Raw genomic sequence first — 20,729 nt, 5'->3', positions numbered from 1 at the left:
CGTAAGGTGGCCCATCTCAATGTGGGAAAGATAGTTTTGTGTCCTTGACGGTTGTATTAGTGGTCGTATAGTTTTCGAAAGTCGCAGTTGTCGACATTGCTGGCGCCTCTTGAAGGGAAAAACCACTGTCAGGGTCTCTGCTTTCCATTTCGGCGAAGTTGACTAGATGAGAAAGACTGTCACCCCGCCTTTTCCTAGAAATAGACATGGAATTAAGTTGTTACCTATAGAACAACCTACGCCGAGGTGCTACTCACGATAAATGCAAGCGCGTTCCTCCCTTTCAAGGTGTTTTGTTACGGTCGCAGCTGGTTGCGGGCCTCCACGCCTGTCGCGATGGTCGGTATCCAACCTTCTCGCCGGAGATTAGATACCCCCAGATGCAACATGCCCCTCCCCCCGATGATGTTGGATGCTGCTAAAAAATGGCGGCTATCAAGACCGTCCATCCCGGACCATCTAAGACAGTCCAGTATAGGTTCTACATATCTATTGTCGCCTTTACGACGACCAACAGAGTACGCTGCATCAAAAAAAAAAGAATTCGTCGCTACGAAGTGACTGCACGTGCCATAGCTAGCAACAGTTTGTTCTTGACAATTAAAAGATAAAGACGAAGTGGCTCAGTAGAAAAACCACTGATGTGTACCTGAACACGATTATACCGCTTATGGGTTGTCTATATTCATCGTGTACTTCAAGTGACGTGTGCTTAACATCAACCAGGTTGCAGCTGTGGCGGCAATGCAGGCCCTAGTGTCTGTATTGAGTTTTGCAGCAGTGCTTGCTATTATACATTATGTATCATGGCAGGCCGGACTCTTAGCGAGTGTCCTGCTCCTCATCGTGTTAAGATACAAACCAATATATGTGATGATCCGAACATTTCCGCGAGACATAACGGCAGCAATTCGCTACTGGCGATCAGGAATAGTTTTGTCGTTGATTTCGTGGCAAGACAAAACGGTGCCCGCGCTTTTCCACGAACGCGTGCTTAAACATCCGAACCGAGTTATGTTCATAGAAACTGAGCGCCAATGGACATTTAAAGAAGTCGACGAATACACAAATAGATTGGCTAACTATTTCGCCGCGAAAGGCCTCAAGGCTGGTGAAGACGTTACGCTTGTTATGGAGAACCGCGCGGATGTCGTTCTCTTCTGGCTGGCTATGGCCAAACTTGGAGTCGCGACAGCTCTTATTAACTACAACCTTCGACGCTCTGCCCTTTACCATTGCATTACCGCTGTGGACACAAGGGCAATTGTGTTTTCGCCAAAAATGGCGCCTTACGTGTTCGAGGTGAGAGCTGATCTGTATGAAAAGCTTCAACCCAAATTCTACGCATATGGTGCAAGTGACATCATGACTGAGTTTCCGGCCGAAGACATTCTGCTAACTTTAGAAAAAGTTCCGACGACGCTGCCTAACTACAAAGGTTCACTTGAAAATCGTCTGCTGTATATCTACACATCAGGAACTACTGGCATGCCAAAGGCCTCTGTCATCAAGCATCTTCGCTATATCTACTTGTCGATACACATACACTACCTTATGCCGTTGAAAGAGTCAGATATTCTATACATTTGTCTCCCTTTGTATCACATGGCCGGCGGAATTCTAGGGACGTCGCAAAGTGTCATTCTTGGCAAGACCAGCGTGATCGTCCCGAAATTTAGCGCGTCGAACTTCTGGAATGATTGTATCAAATACCAGTGCACTGTTGCACAATATATTGGTGAGACTTGCCGGTACCTTTACACTCAGCCTGAAAAGGAGACTGATCGACAGCACTCCATACGCCTTATGTTCGGAAATGGTCTCCGGCAGCAGATTTGGGCGGATTTTAAAGCTCGCTTTAGTATTCCTCATATTCGAGAAATCTATGGATCAACGGAGGGTAATGCAAACCTAATTAACATCGATAATACTATCGGTAGTGTAGGATTTGTGCCAACAATTTGTCGCCACTGCCCATTTCTGGGACCGCTGCTATTTAATTTGGAAATTATTAAAGTAGACCTAGATACAGGGGCCCTGATTCGGGACAAAAATGGGCTCTGTAAACGTGTCGGCCCCAACGAGGCAGGTGAAGTTGTCGCGCGGATAAAAAGAAAAGCTCTAATTCGTTTCGACGGTTATACTGACGAAGCGGCCACATCGAAGAAAATCTACAAAGATGTTTTTCGTAAAGGCGATCGATGTTTCTCCTCTAACGATATCCTCGAATACGACGAGCTGGGCTATGTGTTTTTCAGGGATCGAATCGGCGATACGTTCCGTTGGCATGGCGAGAACGTCTCGACGGCCGAAGTAGAAGGTGTCATCAGTAAATACACCGGGGCACAGGATTGCATCGTTTACGGCGTCGAAGTGCCAGGTGTTGAGGGTAAGGCTGGTATGGCAGCATTGCTAGACCCCGAACAGAAGACCGATCTAAATACACTCCTATTGAACATGCGTGTCGAACTGCCACCCTACGCGATTCCGCTATTCATTCGTTTAGCCAAAAGGATCGAGTTGACCAATACCTTCAAACTTAAAAAAATAGATCTACTCAAAGAGGGTTTCGATATTACCGTAATAACAGAACCGATCTATTTCCTTGATCATACAATAGATACGTTTGTTCGCGTCGACGCTGACCTATATGATAAAATTGTGAACATGACAATTCGACTATAGATGCTTAAATCTGACCGCAATTGACGCTCTTCTCTCTGTATGCTTGCTCTGTAAATACCTTTAATATAACGCGGTGGGATTATATACTCGCTTCACACAATATAAATATATTTATCTATTTCCTTTACTTCTGGCGAGTGATCAGTGTTAACACAAATCGTAATTATATGGTAATGGGTCAGCCATGTAGCTGATTCATGCATGTCTGTAGGTTTACCTATGAACTTACAAGGTACATTTAAAGTGTGCATCATGCGTTTATTTTGTTACAGCAAGTTTGATTAGGACAGAATTCGTCTCCTGTTTTTTGAAAGTGACGGGCTGAGAAATACTTGAGAAGGACTATCTTTCATCGGTTCCTTGAAACATAAGGAGCATCTGGAGCTACATTTGGAGTACCATCAATACGTATCAAGAGACGACGACTTAGAGATTTTTTGCAGACAGACAGACAAACGGGAAAAAAAATGTATTTAATTTATGTAAGCAGAAAGGCTACTCCAAGTGGGCCTGACTGTAGTCTGCTGTCAACAATCGGTTTATGAGTATTATCGACGAATAAGATATTTCGTCGACGGCATAGTTTAAAACCCAAAATAGGGTGTATGTATATATATATATATATATATGAGTAAGGAAACCTTTTTGTACGGTTTGGAAAAAGCTGATCCATATTTAATTATTTGCAAGGATTGTCTAGACAGACAGGAACACGCGTAATAGGCAAGCCTGCATCCTGTAGGCATGGCTTTTCATCTGTCTCTCGCCTTTTCTGGATCTGTGCCTCAGATGCACGTCAACTGTGTTTCCACGACATTTGTAATTCATTAGAGATTAATCCATAGAGACTTCAATCTGATGTTAGATACATTACACAGTATCTTCTTATAAGAACGCTTGATGGTTTACTTCAGTCGTTTTCGAGAAGAATAGAGTGGCATAGGACAAAGCAGCTTGTTCCATCACTTCTGGTCTACGTTATTTGATAAATCGAACCCGATGCATCGATGAATTGGCCACATCTAGTGCCGTCCACACTCGACAACCTATTTAAGTAACATCGTAACCTGTTACCTCAAATGCATAATGATTACGTATGTAGCTTTCTGCGTCTCTGTGTGTGAGGCAAGTTTTTTAGAGCTTTCTATCTTTTCTACTCAGACCCCTGCTGTTCCGCTTGTCTATTCAGGAATTTCGCCTCTAGTGACACCGTCTGGTTACAGGATACGCCAGCCCCCCAGGGCAGGCATAACAACACCAAAATTCCCTCAACTAACCAAGTGCCAGTGCATATGGTTTATTTGGAGTGAGGTTCCTCTCGAAGCAAACAACATTCGATAGAGTTCATTAGCTTTTCTGCAGACGTTGAAGCCACTTTGCGTTTCGCATGGGTACCAATAAGAAGTCGGATTGCGTCAGGATGTTAACGACGACGACGACAACAACAAGAGCGGCGGCGGCGGCAGCAGCAGCAGACTAGCAAGCAGGACACGATTTGCGACAACAGCACTCAAAGCAGCACTAAGAATCGTAGCGAAAGCGACAAAACCGAATGTACACAGAGTCAATATGGAAGAGCAAAAGGATAAGCAAGTGAACACCCAGCAACAGGTTGCCACAGCCGTTCCCATTACGATTGGGTTCTCGATGGGTTTCGCGCGCTGTTGCACAGTTGCTCAGTTACAGCAGTGACGCCTCAAGTCTCTCGCTGTTTCGATACAACGCTAGGCCCTGTTGGCTTTCCACTGATTCTATGCGCCTTTGGTGTCCTATCGCGCCAAATGCACCTGCTGTGCCAGCGAAGCTGAAGTAGAGAAGAATGCTGATATCTCTATCGGCGAGCATTAACTAGGCCTTGAACTGAATGAGCCGAATTGTTGCATCTCTTAGGGCTGCCGGCATTGCGGTGGCAATGATGTAGATCTATTAATGCTTCAAGGTGACTAAACCAGCTCCTGTTCCGACTATCGTGATAACATTTTTGGCAATAGCAATAGCCCCAGTAGACTTAGCGAGAAAAACTTATGTTTGCCTCGTCGTTGATTTTAGGCAATAGGCTCCAGCCTATTGCTAAGGCCGTTGTTATATCGAGTTTTTAATATTCATGCTGTCAAGCGTTTTATGCCATCGATGTCTGGTGAGAGTTCTATCCTAGTACAACCCCTGCTATTGCTTCTTCTACAATGAAGCCAGCGTTCCCCTGCTTTCCGCCGAAGCAGAGAAGTGCTTCGATGCTCCGAAGAATGATCATTGCTACGCGGTTGCAATACAATGGGTAGCTCTTATCGCGTTCTCTCGCTTTCCTCTTAATTTTTTTCCTATTCTCTGTGTCGTCAGGAGATCTAAGTGAATTTCGCTGGTCGACTAACTTTTATGCTGTGTTTGCACGCCGACTGTTTGTCACAATCGGCCACACGGGACGAACGTACTGGATAACTGAGCCTTCACTTTACGTCTCAGTCCGCGGCCGACACAAGTGAGCTGTCTGCGCTCGCATTTATATCTTTTCCTTTCTCGATCTTTCCCCCCGCTGGATACCATTTTCTCTTGATTACGAAGGCCAGGTAGGGAACGAAGCTTAATGCGCTAGCTCAACGGGCCTTGATATTTTTCAACCTAATCTCGTCAAGTGGCTAGGAAAGGTACCTAACAGGTTTATGAACATACAAATGAGTCATTATCTGAGTAAATGCCAATATAATTTTAGCACAGCGCAACATTGTTGAATTATATATATATATATATATAAATTCCTGCTTGCAGGAATACATTATCGGCACGGTAAGGATATAAATGGTATCATCTATGAGGAGAAAAATCATCAATTTCATATTATTTGGACCCCGATTTACTTTACCTATTACCGAAATATTTATCAAACCATGGCCTTTTCTGACTAACAAACGCTCGCGCTGTCTCCTCGGCTAATAATAACCAGAGCGAAGGATCAGTGTTCTCATCGTCGTTGGTTCTATTGCGGATCGTCACAATATAAATGACAACAACGACCGAACCGTCACCATCTGCCACATGGCAGCTGTAAACGCGTGTGTCCTATGACGTCTTCATTCGTCGCGAAGGTCATTGTATGAAGGTTACTAGTTGCCAGTTGGTTGTAACTATCCGAATCGCATAGAGGTTTTTCCTAAGACGTAAGCTATATCCATGTACCCGGCCTAGGTATTGTCAGTTGAATGATAGCCGTACGGAGTAGGGTCTCCCTAATGACCTAACCGGAGGAGTTAGACGATTGTTGGTGACAATTGCTGACCGACCTCTTAGATGAAGCATTACGTACATATAGGTTCGTTGTAATAAAGTTTCAATAAATTAATTCCTCAATATAGGATGGAGCACAGACGGCCACGGCATCAGCACAACGTTGCCAGGTCGTCTACTACAAAGAGGACACAATTATAAAATTAAAAATTACGCCGACTGCACGATCATTTTCTCATCGTCGTGGCCAAAACGTTGGAAAAACTAGAAGGACAGCGTTATTTTCAATAACATTAGGAGTGAATCCTAACAGACGTCTGGTAACGGCTTGAACGCTGTTCAAGCCAGAGTTGTGACATCGTATAGTCTTCAGAAATAGTTCTGGCTGAGAGTAATACTTCCATAACGATCGGGATGGATCATTTTAGGTACGTATTATACTAAAGTTAGTTGGTCCATCATATCATAGAACATGTCATATAATAGAAACTCTTTCGTATACAGAAAATGCTATATGGTATAGCAAATAACCACTCAAGGGCACAGTCGGCTAATTAATCAATCAGAAATCGAGACTACATTCAGCTGATTTTGATCTCGATCTGAAGTTATCGTCAACAAATTTGGACGAGATTAGTTTCAGATCGCCGTACTATGAGGTCTGCTTTGGATGATTTTATGTGGAAGTTTTTCTATTTTTCGCTTCGGTTAAATGTAAAGCTCGGCAAGAAATGATTGGGTTTGTTAGTGTAAGCCGATTCTACGATTGAACCTTTGTTATAGGGTTTAACAGAAACGAAATGGGACTATAAATTTCGCGTCGGAAACATATCCGCGACATATCCTTCACCAGACTATTTTTATTTCCTGTAATGATACGATAAATTTCGCCGTATCTAGTAACGTGCCCGTACCGGAACGAAATAGTTTTCATCGCTATATATTATGTATATGTAGGCAATATGACAGATAATGTTTTATCGCTCTAGTTACTGTTAATATTTACCATATCAATGTCCGAATGCTTCGCACATAGATTACATTATAATGGTAAATGTTCTGCTTGATGGAAGAGCTCAAAACACACATTATGAAACTCTTGAAGATCGCACTTACGTAGTAGTAGTACTACATTTTAAGTTGAAATGAAGTCACATCGTTTTTTGTGCTAGTGCACTCTGTTCGTACTGGGGAGCGCCTGCGTTTGTGTACCTTTTCGTCAGAAACTTCAAATATCCAAGATCATCGCCACGAGCGGCAATCTTTCTGATCGTACAGAATCCAAATTACTTCGCTCCTTGGCTGCGTCGTGCGCCTTGCAGCAGTCATAGTCATCCGTCAAGCATATCCTTGGTACGACCACGGATGGGTCGAACCGCTGATGCTATTCTAAGGCAGGTATAAGCAGAAAGTAGTTGCAGGCAGTGGGGACGCATGAATGAAAGCTTGAAAGCTTGGCCGGTCTAGAACCCCAGACCGGTTCGGCCAGCGGAAGACCGGCAAAGGCTGAAGAATAGGCGGTGAAGGGTTTTGTTTAGCATATTGATTGGGCGTGCAGGAACTCATGGTGGTCAATTCCGGGACGGATACGGACCGACATGAGAAGAAGGGATAGCGCAGCAACGAGCACAGAAGCTGGGCCAGTAGAAGCCGTGCAGTGCAGCAGTGCAGGGAATCGACAATTCAGCACGTACAACCCTACTTTCTCGTCGCTGCTGTCATCGTCTTTACGAAAACCTCTCCTGATAGAGCTCCCCACCAAACGAGTGCTTATCTTGAGCGGACATACGTGAAAGCATCGAACAACTGGACTGGATAAAGCCCTGACGAAGAGGAACGACGAGAAGGGAAAAAGGAAAAGGATGACCGAATCGAACCACGATGCTCCTCTAAGCCTAACTACTTGACCCGATCTTCTCCGTGTTCAGACGTTGTTCACCTCGTCAACGTCCGCCCTTGCTTGGCCCCTAGCATCCCAAAGGCGATGGCACCTAATGGGCGAGCGCGCCAACTCCTTTTGCCTCCCTCTATCGCTTATTCATCTTGGATCGGAAAAAGTCATCTCGCTGCTGCTGCCGTTGCTTTGTCTTTAAGTCTTCCTTTGGACTTTGTGTGCTCTCAGTGTGTTGGCTCGTCAGGACCATCAACTGTACCCAATGTTAAGCATTAAGGTGGTAGGCTGCTTGCGCTACCGACAGCTCTCTCTTTCGCTCTCACTTTATGCCCACATTCGATACTAGTAATACCATTCCAAAGTGCCTCCTGTCGAGGAAATGGAATTAGGGAAACTGCGCAGACCTCCCTAGCTTTTTTCCCAACTAACCCGTCTACTCCTAGTCTCTTTAGAGCTATTCACCTAGTCAGCTGCTGCCGATGCAGCTGGCCGTTACCGGACCGCCGACTTTCTTTTCCACTGAATGATGCTTCTTTGCTCTGCTTTGCCCTGCCTGACCTTTCCTTGCCTCTTTCCTGGTCTCTCAGTTTGCTGAGAAGGGGGGTGACCTTTCATTGCAATGATCATGTGGAGAATCGGGGTTGGCTCGGTGTCAGAGAGGCTAGTAGCAGCAGATGATAGAAGGCATGACATTGACAGCCAGAAGGTCCAGTTACTGCTTGAGGACTCCGGAACCTAGTTATGGCAACCCTAGCTAGGGTTATCTAAGACTAGCTTGGCAGGGATTAGCCCAATGAGACGCTCAGGACAAGATAAGAGACGAACGATGAACTTTGATTAGGTTGGCAGTGACGTTGGTCCCCTGCCGTTGTCCACGGCCGGCCAGTTGTAGCCGGAACATCTGTGCAAGCTACTACGGAAGTAGGCACAAGTAGGAGATCTTTCGTCTCGCCCTATCCAACGTCTACCGCCATCAACCAAAAGCAGCTTCTTTCCTTTTTTTCTGTCCACTCTAAGTCGTGTTTTAAGGGACGCTCTATGGTCGGCTCTCACACTTAGTCTTATGAACGCTGGCAAGGGCCGCACAGGGAATAGCCGAGGCGAAAGTGCGAGCATCAAAGACGGCGTTGGTGGTCCTGTCGTGGTAATGCTCGCGATTCGGTCAAGGAGAACGCAGGTCACGTTCCGAAGTTCGAAACAGCATCTCTACATATAGAATAGGTCAGAAATAGAAGAAGCCGACAGAGGAGCTGTGTAGTCAGGTTGTGGCGTGGATCAGACACGGAAAGAAAGAGAGATAGTTAAAGTTGTACGCGGCATAGGGGACGACACGCGGCTAGATTCTTCCTCTCCTTCTACTACTCTCTCGCTTTCCTGCATCCTGTCTTTGCGCTCTTTTCTCTTAAACACGTCGTCGCCATCTTGCTCTGTCGCTCTCCAATCATTCACTTATAAGGTATATACAATCAGATATACTGCTAGGCTAATTGCCAATAAATGAATTTGCTGAAGCAAAGATTGTACGTCTATATATATATATATATATATATATATATGGGTTTATTGATATATGTCGCACAAATTGTATGAAAGATCCAGCGAAGATCGGCAGCGTGCTAGGTCTAAACGGCACGAGCAGAAATTAATGCGCATTCATTAATGGCGATGACCCGAACCGCCCGGAGACACGGGATTTTACACGAGAGCTGCAAATAGTTAGAAGGACATATCAGAAGCCTACCAAATGCAGTTGGAGTTAACGTATAATGCGGTAGCGAGCCATATCCGTGGTTCAGTTAACTGTTAAGGGTGGTTGAGGGAAGTGAGTTTACTTTTGCTGTAACCAACGTACCTTCAGCCCGTGAAGAATTCAACTTGCATCGCAATTTTCTGGGCTCGGGTTGAGTACAGTGCGGGCATGGTTGGGCCAGATATGTACAGGTAGCAGATGATAGGCTAGGGCATCGGTGACACTGAGGCCATGGGGAGAGAATATGATAGACAGAAAAAAAACAAGATAGGAAACGCACACATGAGCCACCAGTGCTGTGTCGGGTATTTGTTCGAAAGGCGCGAGCAGGACAGACGTAGAATTCGGATATTCGAAACGCGTGTCCGCCGTCCAACGCGGTTCCCGATTGAGCGACGATGATTAACGATGCATGTCCTTCTCTGGCCGTGATGCGTAAAGCTAAGAAGGACTAGAGCAGGCGGATAGCTGCATGGTACATGGCATCGAGCCGCAGAGGTCGGTTCAGAGTCTCGCTAGGCATCGAATCACATACAAATGCAGTTAAAAACCTAGTATTTGACGGTTATTATCTCAGATTGGTTAAACCATTCTCGTAACTGAGTGTCTATGGCAAACTGTTAGCAACTATGACGGCGGTTTGAGTTAGTTTAGTGACGATACGTTGGACGAAATGGAAATATAGGGACTGTTTGGCCACTGATGTCGCGATTCTATGCGCTGAGTATATCACATATTAATATACTGCTGATCTGAACGTGATCTTCAAATGGGAAACGGGAAGAAGCTTTGCTTACATGGACGCGAACGCCCAAGCAAAAATTGCACACATAAACCAAAAGCACATTCGAGTTTCTGTAGAAATCATATTATTTTCTAATAGAAAATAAACGAATTAAGCATTGCCAAGGAAATGATATCCCATATGACGTGAAGACCGGCGGAGTAAGGCGAGAAGTAATTTTTAGAAGAAGCTCGGGTGACCATCACCAAAGTTAAATAGCAGATCGCTGAAAATGCTTCGATTCTTCATTTGTCCTTATTTCGACCCGCCTTCCTTTCAAGAACCTGCCTGTATATATATATTTATAAGATTATCGTTTGTGGGAGGTATTCACAAACACTTGGTATAGCCCGTGTGCCTTTCTTGATGAAAGTAGTGTCCTTATCTATTAATTATCGTTAAAACAGCAAGTTAAAATTTTCATGTACCTCCGTAGCCCCTCCGACCTGTCGAGTACTAGCCAATAGGCACAAGGTCTAAAAGTGCCTCTGACAAGGACTTGACTAACGTTCCTGCTCTGAGGACAACTGCTCTTGGTTCTTACCAGCGGCATCCTAAGCACTCTCACTCACTATCGAATTGTTCGCAAGTTAGCCGGCGAACCGGTCGAAGTCGCTGCGAAAACTAAATACCCAGTATTTCGATGCCCAGCATTTCCCGCCCACATTCAACTGTGTGCTTATATGTGTACATATATGCGTTCGCACTAACTGACCGCAAGCTATCTCTGGACATAGGTTTCCCCAAGACGGTTTATGCATAGGTCAGTGCGCAAATTGTGTTCAGGTATTTCTTGAACGAGATCGGCCTCGCTTCTTAAGTTTATTCTCATATATAATAAATATGCATAGAAAAAAAACCGGCCACAAAGGCGCTGCTCTTTTAGCTAGCCTGTTTTCTCTTTTGCAGGCCGCAGCCTGACTCAGCTCAGAGCGAAGTTTCGAGGACTGTTGTGGTCAAAGCCTACCGTTGACAGAAAAGCCGATGCAACATATATTTTCTATTGCGTGCAAAAGTTCAATAAGGTGATAAAGCGGATCTGCGTAAAGAACTGTGTGTATTATCAAACGATAATAAAGATCATTCATGCGGCTACAATATCAGCAAATTAGTTGGATAATTGTTAACTTCGTGACCGGCCTTCGTCATTGCAGTCACGCGCTACAGCGGTTAAACCCACACTTCACTTACCGTAACGGTGACTACGACAGGAAGAAGCGGTTTGTTGCTTCTAGCGGTGGTAGCGCTGCTGGTAGAAGGACAACAGGTGGGTCACCATCTTTCGCGGACATCTCATCGCAGGACAGCGATACAGAGGCTGCGTTTACAACTTGTTCTGTACATAGAAGAGATTTTAACTGCGAAACTGTGGTATTTTACATCATCCAGGGAAGTTGGCCTCGCGAGCCCCCTTCGAACTAGTCAAGTAAACGTCGACTCGAGCGTCAAATTCTTGAGCTAGCTCTGACAATGAGGCGAAGGTAAAATTGAACCGATCCACAAAATGACACACAGTCGAGGAGATTGTGCAAAGACGACTGGTTTTTGACAAAGAGCCAACGGAACCGAAACTGCCTCAGCGGGGATCCGCAATACAAGAGGACCATCGCTGTGCTTAGAGACAGGTTGGATGCCCAGTGGATATTATTAGCACGTGCATCGCGTTACACATACGAACGTCAGGTAGAACGAATCTCAGATACTGAGAATGAGCATAGAGCTGCTGACGTTCACTCGATCATAGGCCATGTTGTTTTTCTCTTCAACGAAACGTCATTTTCAGGCGTCGATGAGAAAACGCGGGTCGCCGCTACATTTCGGCAATTTTTAGGGCAGATATAAGAAATGGCCGTTGTATTGATGGATTAGCTTACATTGAGTCCTGTAATTTTACAGCAACGATATAATAGCATACAGAACCCGTTGAGCTTCCATAAAAAAAAAAAGGAGCACAAAAGATTCATATATATGCTGTGCCGCCACTGGAGAAGTACGTTCCATACTATGTAGATTAATGCTAAAGAAGAAGAGAGAACGATTTAGCAGTAATTAGACTTAAATTGGATACGCTTAACAAACGACGTTTAAGTCAAGCGGATACTTGCGCACCACCACAAATGTCTGCGATATATTTTAGACGGTTTTCAATTTATCCGATACGATACTTTTGGTTGCTTTCGATCGAGCATTTGACTGACTACCTCCCCTTTCACTTTTTCTCACCGCTCTAACTTTGCGTGAGATAATATATGGCCCCATTTTGTAACTATGCATGTGTTATAGAAGGAGCCAATATCCTACTGCCGCTATTGCAACAGAGCGGATAGAACTGATATTTTGTCTCGCAGGGGTTGTGCCACCGCCAGCAACAGCAATAAAAAAACGTTCTCTTAGGTACAGTTTCGGACAAAGCTTCTATCTAATTCAACCAAGCAGTAAGTCCATATTGACCTGTCAACGAACGTGAGTCGAGCGCCTCGGGTGAGCCAGCAAGGTACTGCTACGGGAACTGAACGGTAAACTTACGGGACCTGACGATCTCTTCAAATAGAGAGCTCGCGTCTCAGTATAAATTTTTCATCCTAACTTATTTAAGATTATAATCGAATGGCGTCCTCTGCCCCAATCGGCCGTTCGATTTTTTTGCAATCTATTTTGATTATCCTACGTTTTCGTTGTCTTAAATAATGCGCTTCACACAGATGGATTGAAAGTACTTGTGAATGTACATTCAATATATTCGAAAAAGCCTGTCCCTTTAGGTATCGCCCTTGCTATAGCAATTCTAAAACACTAAAAGTAACGGCAACGGTCAGCTTCCCAAATTAAATAGTCGATTTATAAAATATACCACCCGTATTCGTAACGCAAAACACAATATCTGCCATTAGCGAACATGGTATTTAAACCTTTGCCATTACATGAAGATAAGACGATGTATCTGCCTATTTTCATAAAACAGTTGACATCCTAAGTAGGTCTCAGGGGCCTTACTAGCAGCATATACCATAACAACGAGACATTTTGTTGATTTTTCCCCCTTTGCTAGATATTTTTAGAAGTTTCCGAAACGAGTAATGCACTTAGCACCATACAAAACGGAATAATGGCATAATTAACCGAACGGATAAGCAGCGGCGGCAATAGCGATATGTTCCTAACAACTTGAAACGATCTACTGCGCATGTTTGTGTGAGTTCGCCTCGACACTTCACGCCGTTCAGTACGATGAAGGCCAGCCGAAGCTATGCCAAGCGAAACCTACCGGGGCAAACAGGTACAGCAGGACAGCAAGCACGGGAAGTACCTCCTCCCCTTCAAAAAGGCTCCCATGTTATCTGTGCGAGGGTAATGGATCCCAACGAGCGCCGCGGGGTGAGAAGCCGCCAGGATACCAAGCCGCCAAAAAGGGTGAGCACTCGACATGAGCCACTCTCACGAGCGGGTAAAGGCAGCGGCCATGGCCGCCCTTTGATACCTATCGCTGGGGTTTCCTGACAGCCTTCCTCATTGTACGCCTCCTGCACTTTTTCAAGGCCTCTGGCTCGTTCCACCCCAAAGCCGTTGCCCTGTCGATGTCATCTCGATTTGTGAAGAGTGACCGCTGTGTTTCCGGCGCTGCGGCAGCCGCCGTTGCCTGTTGATACTGGTCTAACAAGCATGACTCACCTTGTGCCAACTTCACATACACAGCTACCTGGCCAAACCACTTTGGGATGCGTTACGCGGCCAGGTCCTGCCTGGACGATAGACAGTTGGCTTTTTCGGTTCTGTTTTGTTGCTTTTGGTGTCCATTGACGGGCAGGACAAGAGAGCAGCTCGCGGGCTCTCACCTCCGCTGCCATATCGTAGTATCGCGTCTAGCGTGGGCTCACTGTCAAAGTCCGAGGTTAGCTTCAGCCACTGGTGATACCCGTAAATGCCTTGAAGGTAAAAAAGGACTGTAGTAAGCAATATGCGTTATTTGTAGGTGGCTAACGAATGGTGGCGAACGGCCGTAGATTACTTATCATTGCCTTTCCTATGCAATAGCGAGAAGTTCGTTAATCGATATGTGTACATGATCTGAAAATGTATTGTTCTACTTTGGATCATCGCCCATGTAAAGGTATCACGATACGCTGTGGACAATGTTTCCCTGCTATCTCGTGACAATAGGAGATACTTTTATTTAAACAAAAAAATCGGTAGTTTAAAAAAAAGGGAACATAAAAATATGCAGCACAACAACAGCGCTTTTACTAACCTTATGCAAATTTCTTTACGTATAATAGATAATTAATTTCCGCCTGTACTGTACGTACTATTTGTATATAATAAAAATATATTTACAATGAACGTTTGTAAATTACATATTGGCCTTACTTCAGCCTCGGAGGAGCCAAGGAGTCTCATTCATGTCAATATTTATAAGAAATTATCAATTTATGCCCTTACAATCAATAGGTTTCTATTGAAAAATGCTTTTCTAATTGTTCAGTTCTTACTCAACGCGACGACAGAATGTAGCCATAAGCGGCGTTACTCCTATGCAGTTATCAAATCAAAATATATGCTAGATATCTGTCGATCACAGCATCACAGATGTACTATGAAACGTTTATATTTAATGATCTAAGAAGCTTTCTGGAAGAGTTTACAGTCCAAATTAACACCGAGTTCCGAGTAAAATAAGTTCAATTGATAGCTGGAACGTCACATAGAACCTTACAAATCATTCATCGTTGCAATAAGCTGATGTGTTCCGATAAGAAACATTGGACTAGTAAGTTCCACTTAAGTGTACGCGGAACTCTTCCAAAGCCTGTACCATTCTTCTTTCACATAAATACAGAGTTTTGCCGGTAAGACACATTCTCCATATTGGCTTTAGTAATTGATGGTTTCTTCAAGTTCAGGTGACAGCTATACTGAACTTGCCGTTATTATATCACTGTAAAACTTAGTTAGTTTTACTAAGGAATGCTAAGTACATTCACTGAAGAAATACTACGGTTCACGTTACGTCTTCACATCGGAAGTATGGGTAAATCTGCATCATGTCGTTTCCTATATAATGATGTTGGTTAAATAGGATCAGTAGACAATATGACAAGGTCGTTATATGTGCTTGTCATGATCGTCATTGAACAAATTGAAAATTATGCCCTACGAACCACAACAAGTAGATTGTCTATAGCTTATCCAGTGCTTCTTTTTCTATACTTTATCAAGTCTTTTTTGGAAATGACAATTTTGATTAGTGAAAGCAGCAGTAGTAACCTCAGAACAATGAGCGAGTTCAACGGCCCTGTACCATTGTTGGGTGAAGCCAGCAAACTTCGTGTTAGCGAGAACGACGACAAGAACAAGTCCAGAGATAAGGGTAAAGTACAAGTGACTAAAAAGACTTAGATCGTCGCTCCCTTTGTTCCCAACTTCTGCGCCGACGCCAGACAACAATCTCATGCCCATATCTGGGTGACGTCATACCTCCGGGCAAGGTGAATCGGCGGAACTGCGTACAGACTAGCTTAATGGTAGCAGAATAGGTCTCCAGCAAACCTGTTCTGTGAAAGGAAGAAGATAAAGGCTAAAACTTAATGCGCAGGTCAAATGTGGCTCCTTATCATCGTCGCTGTTGTTGCACTTCTCAGTCTCCGCTTACCATATACGTATACCGCTAATCAGGTTTTTGAAATAAGTTTAGCTTGCCTCTCTAAGAAAGATTTAATCCGACTTCTTTTCTTGCCTGCGGCGGTGGCGGTGCCCTGACTCACCCGTGACAGCGTCCGTGTATATAAATGTGCTTATGTTACGAGATGTCTACGTAAAATAGAATCATTTACCGCTTGCAAAGCGGTCATCGTTAAAAGCAAGCATTTTGTAGGCTCTGTTACTCGAGGCAACAAAGGCGACAGGCGACGCCGACGGAATGGGCGGCAACAGCACCAGTCTGGGTGCGTCTGCAGCTAGTTTAAGGGACGACGTGTGTACCTTGTACCTATAGGTGGGCTAGTAAGCGGCACCTCGTATAGCCAGACAGCAAGCTGGTTTGTTACAATGTTTTGAGTTTTAGCATTCATGCTCGTAGTGACTAATAGTCCTTTTAGCGTATTTACTCTATTTCTGATAGAGATTTTTACATGCATCTACAGAAACAGCGTTCAGGTCCAAAGTGACGGTGCTAGGAACAGCGAATGCGCCAAGGTCCAGACCCTGTCGTAGCCAACGGTAGGCAAGCGGAACACAATCGCAGATAGTCTGTACTGTCTCAGCGGTATGTGCGCCAGTCGCTTTCCTCCATTCAGAAAAGGCGTCTTCATCGAACTCGTACAGGTTATAATGTCCGTTTTACTATTGCCAGTACGCATTTAGGTCGCCGGCCCCATTGCGCTGCTCTGATAGGTTCACTGTTGTAACACTCTTTCATATCGTTCTGTTCCCCTTGTTGCTCGACTATGGCCTGGTAACTCAAATGATAAAAGTTTAGTAAGCAGGGTTAATGAACAGAAACAGAAAATAGAGCATAACGGAGCAATTGGTCCATTCGAGTGATGCTCACAATTGCCCGCTCCAGCCCACCACCTACCTTGAGCAATTGTTATCATCGTGGAAAAAGATCACTTTCCTCCCATACATCGTTTTCGTTGATTTACTATATATTTCAGGGTAACTATCAAATAAATAACTAGAACTAATATGATATAAGATAGATGAAAACAACAAAGTAATAGGGTGGGCTAAAAATAAAAAATACCCAGCAGCGAAACAAATCGTTAGAGAAAACAATGGCACCCTTGTGGCCAGGGCCAGGATTCATTGCGTCTATTTCTAACTCACGTTGCCACCGCTCGCTGTTCTCATTCGCAGCTTCTCTCTCGCATGTCCAGCCGCCAGTAATCGTACAAATAGGGTAAGCAGTTCAAGGATGTTGCTTGTAGTGGTAGCGGGAGCAGTAGCGTTGAGCCAAAGGCGCCAGTCAAAATGGACTCTGCCCGGCAGGTTATCAAAAAGGCGTCGTCTTCCAACCTAACCAGGCAACGTTGTAGGTAGTTAAACGCAGTAGCGGCGGCGCCAGCAACATTTATGGTGCCTTAGTGAGGTTCCGGACTCGCTAGACCTAAGATGGCCGCGCACAATGTTGAAAAGTCTATGTCAAAGGAACGCAATGCCAGTCCACAAATGTTAAAAAGTGTTGACAGAAAGACAAACGAGCCATTAGTAAAAGCTGGATGGGTGATAGCAAGCGGATGAACTACAAAACAGGCAGGAATTGATACGGCAGCCCGTTTCCAGACAGGCATAGAGCTTTGCATTCGATACTGCTACACTTTACTATGATCGTATTTAAGAACGCTTGCTTTTCCTCACGACGCAGCTAAACAGTTACTTGTAGTTGGGTGTCTGGGAACCTATTCAGCTGAGAAATGACGAAGGGGTTGCAATTCCGTTTTAGTACACATCGCCAATTGTGTGTGCCTGCGTCAGGCCTTTGGCAACCGGCAAGGACGGCAGTCGCGGATGCTCAAAGATCATCTGCAAGGACTTCGAACAAGACTATTGGTGCCACAACAGTAATACGCTAGTTTTACAGTCGACTTAGGCCCTGGGACGTTGTATGAATCCTGAAAAAGATAATTCTAATTGACTAGAGACGTTTCTTCCAGTGATCTGCCAGTTTTTCCTGAGGTGGGAAATCTCAGACCTTATACTATGTCACCTACAGAGCATATAGCCAAATGATACAATCGAAGGGCTCCGCTATTCTATATCCGTAAGTGTTTATTAGAAGTTGAACTTGCTCAAACTGTTTATTAATTAAATATCAAACTGATTTGGACAAACGTTTACTTATATAGGACAGCTGAATAGGGTTGCCACAATCGATAATAACGATCATTGGTATACTTTTACGTATCATTTACATTTAATCGCCATAAAGCGTAATACGTGAGCATATAGCCAATGGCCCAGAAGCGGTAGCGATGGCAGTCGAACAACCATAAAAGCAATCTCTGAATATCTAAGTGCACACGAATATTCAATCGGTACGTTATTAATTCACATTGCGCGCATCTCGGATCTGCCTCGTTCGGACAACTTACTCGCTCACTTACGTCACTATACTTACTGTGTTTGAAGTTAGCATACGACAAGCGACCGGCTACGAGTTCGAACGTTCTCGGTCGAAATACATATTTTATATATCCATACAATCGCAAAAGCCTGATACACAATACCGAAAAAACATAAACGTCGCTCATAGACTCATTTGGCTCCGTCCTTTAATAAGATACTTGAATTTGGCCATACTTTATTTAGTATCTAGGCTAATCGGGACAAATTGGACAGATATTATTGGCCGTTTGTCGTCGTAGACATCATGACTATTGTGTATTCTATTCTTCCTAGGAGAAGAACGCCGGCTCCTCTTGGAACGATATCATCAGCTTGTCACGGTAAAGAAAGAGGCTCAGAAGATAAACACACATCAACTAGTGTCAAGTCTCTTCTTCGAATTGGACGGACCCACTATAGATTCTTGAGACTCTTGGCCCACTGTCAGCTCAAAACCTGGATACGCTAGACTTTTCTGTACGGCCGATTTAGGTGAGGTTGCGACGCATTTTCACGTAGCAATATTGCTTTACCCACAGCGAGTCCTAAACATTTGATCGCCATTTTAGAAGAAGAAGAATGCTTGACCCTTTTCGCCCTGTGAACGGCCTCTGATCGAAGCCGTGACCATAGCGGTTGGCAGTTGTATTGAATGAGTAAGTCCGTGAAAAGAATGTCCCCTCTAGTACATGTAAATCATTATACCTGATGTTTATTTATTAAACCGATATACTAGTTTATAAAGAAGTTCCGTTAATGTTGTCCCATTTTCCCTGTGCAGCAATGACCATGAATAAATACTAACTAATAACTGAATTAGGTACCGTTTACTATGAAAACATATGTAATTTTACATCGAACCATTATAGAAAAAATACCACGAAGCGAAAATTTACAGAGGAAAAAGGGCGGCGACGATCTCTTATCAGCGTGAGAAAAAGACAATATACACAAAAAAAATTCAGCCCAGTGTTGTCCTATCATTGAATCTACCGTACGGTTTTATCAGATTGCCTTCGTACACTTATACTTTATTGTCAGTGTTGTGTATGCTGTTACGTTAGTGTTTGAATGTCCTGTACGAGAAGGTTTCCTAGATAATTGGGCCCGTTGCCGCTCTCATAGTTAGCACAGATTTGGTTAGAGGCCACTGTGTTTCAGTTCCTTTACTTCAACTAATTTATTTTTAACTGTACGTTTTTCAATTTTTGCCGAGTACGCGACATGTTACGGGACCTCTCCCGAATCCAAGTCTAACTGCTGAAGGTTTCCTTCTTCTCTCTCGCATTCTTCCTCTGCCACCAGAACAATAGTCAGAATCTCTGAGCCATAACATCGGATCGTGGATCAGACGCAAAGCTATCCCAGATTGGCGTCGCTTGCGGGCACGTTTTTGCAAGTCGTTGTCGTTACTGGCTGCGCCTTAGTGCACATCTCACTGACAGACGGTAACGTCGAGTGTGTAAAGTAGGTTCATTTGATACTCGTAAATAAATATAGTCGTATCTGTAATGAAATTGATGGTATAGTCGTTGATAATACATATCTTAGTTTCAACTCAGTCGCTTCGGAAGGTCGGGATGCCATGGTGACGGGCACGACAAAAAACAGGCCGGCCACGATATCTCCTTAGCCTGGCTTCCTGAACAGTACATTCATCGTCGACCGCAAAAAAAAACTTATTTCTCTAGCAAACACACGAACGAAACAAGCGCTGATTTCACTCCACCGGAACATTGATGCCCAGTCGCGCACGGATTACTTCCGGTGGGATAAACGGGTAGAAACAGTGAACACGTGGAACGGATTCGATAATCTATAAGAATAAAAAAATAGATTTTTACTGTGTAAATTTAGTAGAGCTTGACAAATGTGACCTTTATGCGAGCAACGGAATCACCATTTCTCCGTCTCTAGATAATCCTAGATATAAATAGTTTCTGCTTAGAGGAATCGTCTATGTTTTCATGTCAACGGAGTTCTGGCAGCTTTCGACGAAACATCAGTTTATCGTTAAAATTATGTTGAGGTGGACGGTAACGCAACACTGTGCAATTGCTCGATTAAATAATACGGTCGATTTTCGAATTTTGCACTGGATCAGGACACGTGCGTCAATAGCGCAAAGTAAAAGTCATCCGTGAGCGGGGCAGATGTGCGACCTTATTCTGATAAAAACGTTTTTTTTTTTCACTAACTTTTCCTTAATGTCTATCTTCTCTACCAAAGTTATCTTGCCTCAAGAAGATAAAATGAACTTTGCCGGTTTATTGCAGTTTACATGCGCATAGCTCTAA

The 20,729-nt window shown here is 44.1% G+C and overlaps 1 protein-coding gene and 1 long non-coding RNA gene across 2 annotated transcripts; both read left to right on the top strand.

Annotated features, from left to right (window-relative positions):
• The first annotated feature begins 437 nt into the window (after positions 1–437).
• On the top strand, positions 438–2,812 carry LOC111268740 (long-chain fatty acid transport protein 4). Its single transcript, XM_022847891.2, has one exon. The coding sequence runs from the start codon at positions 745–747 to the stop codon at positions 2,683–2,685; it is 1,941 nt and encodes a 646-aa protein (XP_022703626.1). The 5' UTR covers positions 438–744; the 3' UTR covers positions 2,686–2,812.
• A 14,671-nt stretch (positions 2,813–17,483) lies between these two features.
• Positions 17,484–20,230, top strand: LOC111268741 (uncharacterized). The gene is made up of 3 exons (XR_002685388.1): positions 17,484–18,088; positions 18,727–19,088; positions 19,738–20,230. It is a non-coding gene; the product is annotated as an uncharacterized LOC111268741 (long non-coding RNA).
• Positions 20,231–20,729: the final 499 nt, after the last annotated feature.

This window comes from Varroa jacobsoni, unplaced genomic scaffold (genome assembly GCF_002532875.2).
Source record: "Varroa jacobsoni isolate VJ856 unplaced genomic scaffold, vjacob_1.0 scaffold_1316, whole genome shotgun sequence".
NCBI lineage: Eukaryota > Metazoa > Arthropoda > Arachnida > Mesostigmata > Varroidae > Varroa > Varroa jacobsoni.
Note: the sequence above shows the minus strand (reverse complement) of the source record. Positions and strands in the feature narration are given on the sequence as shown.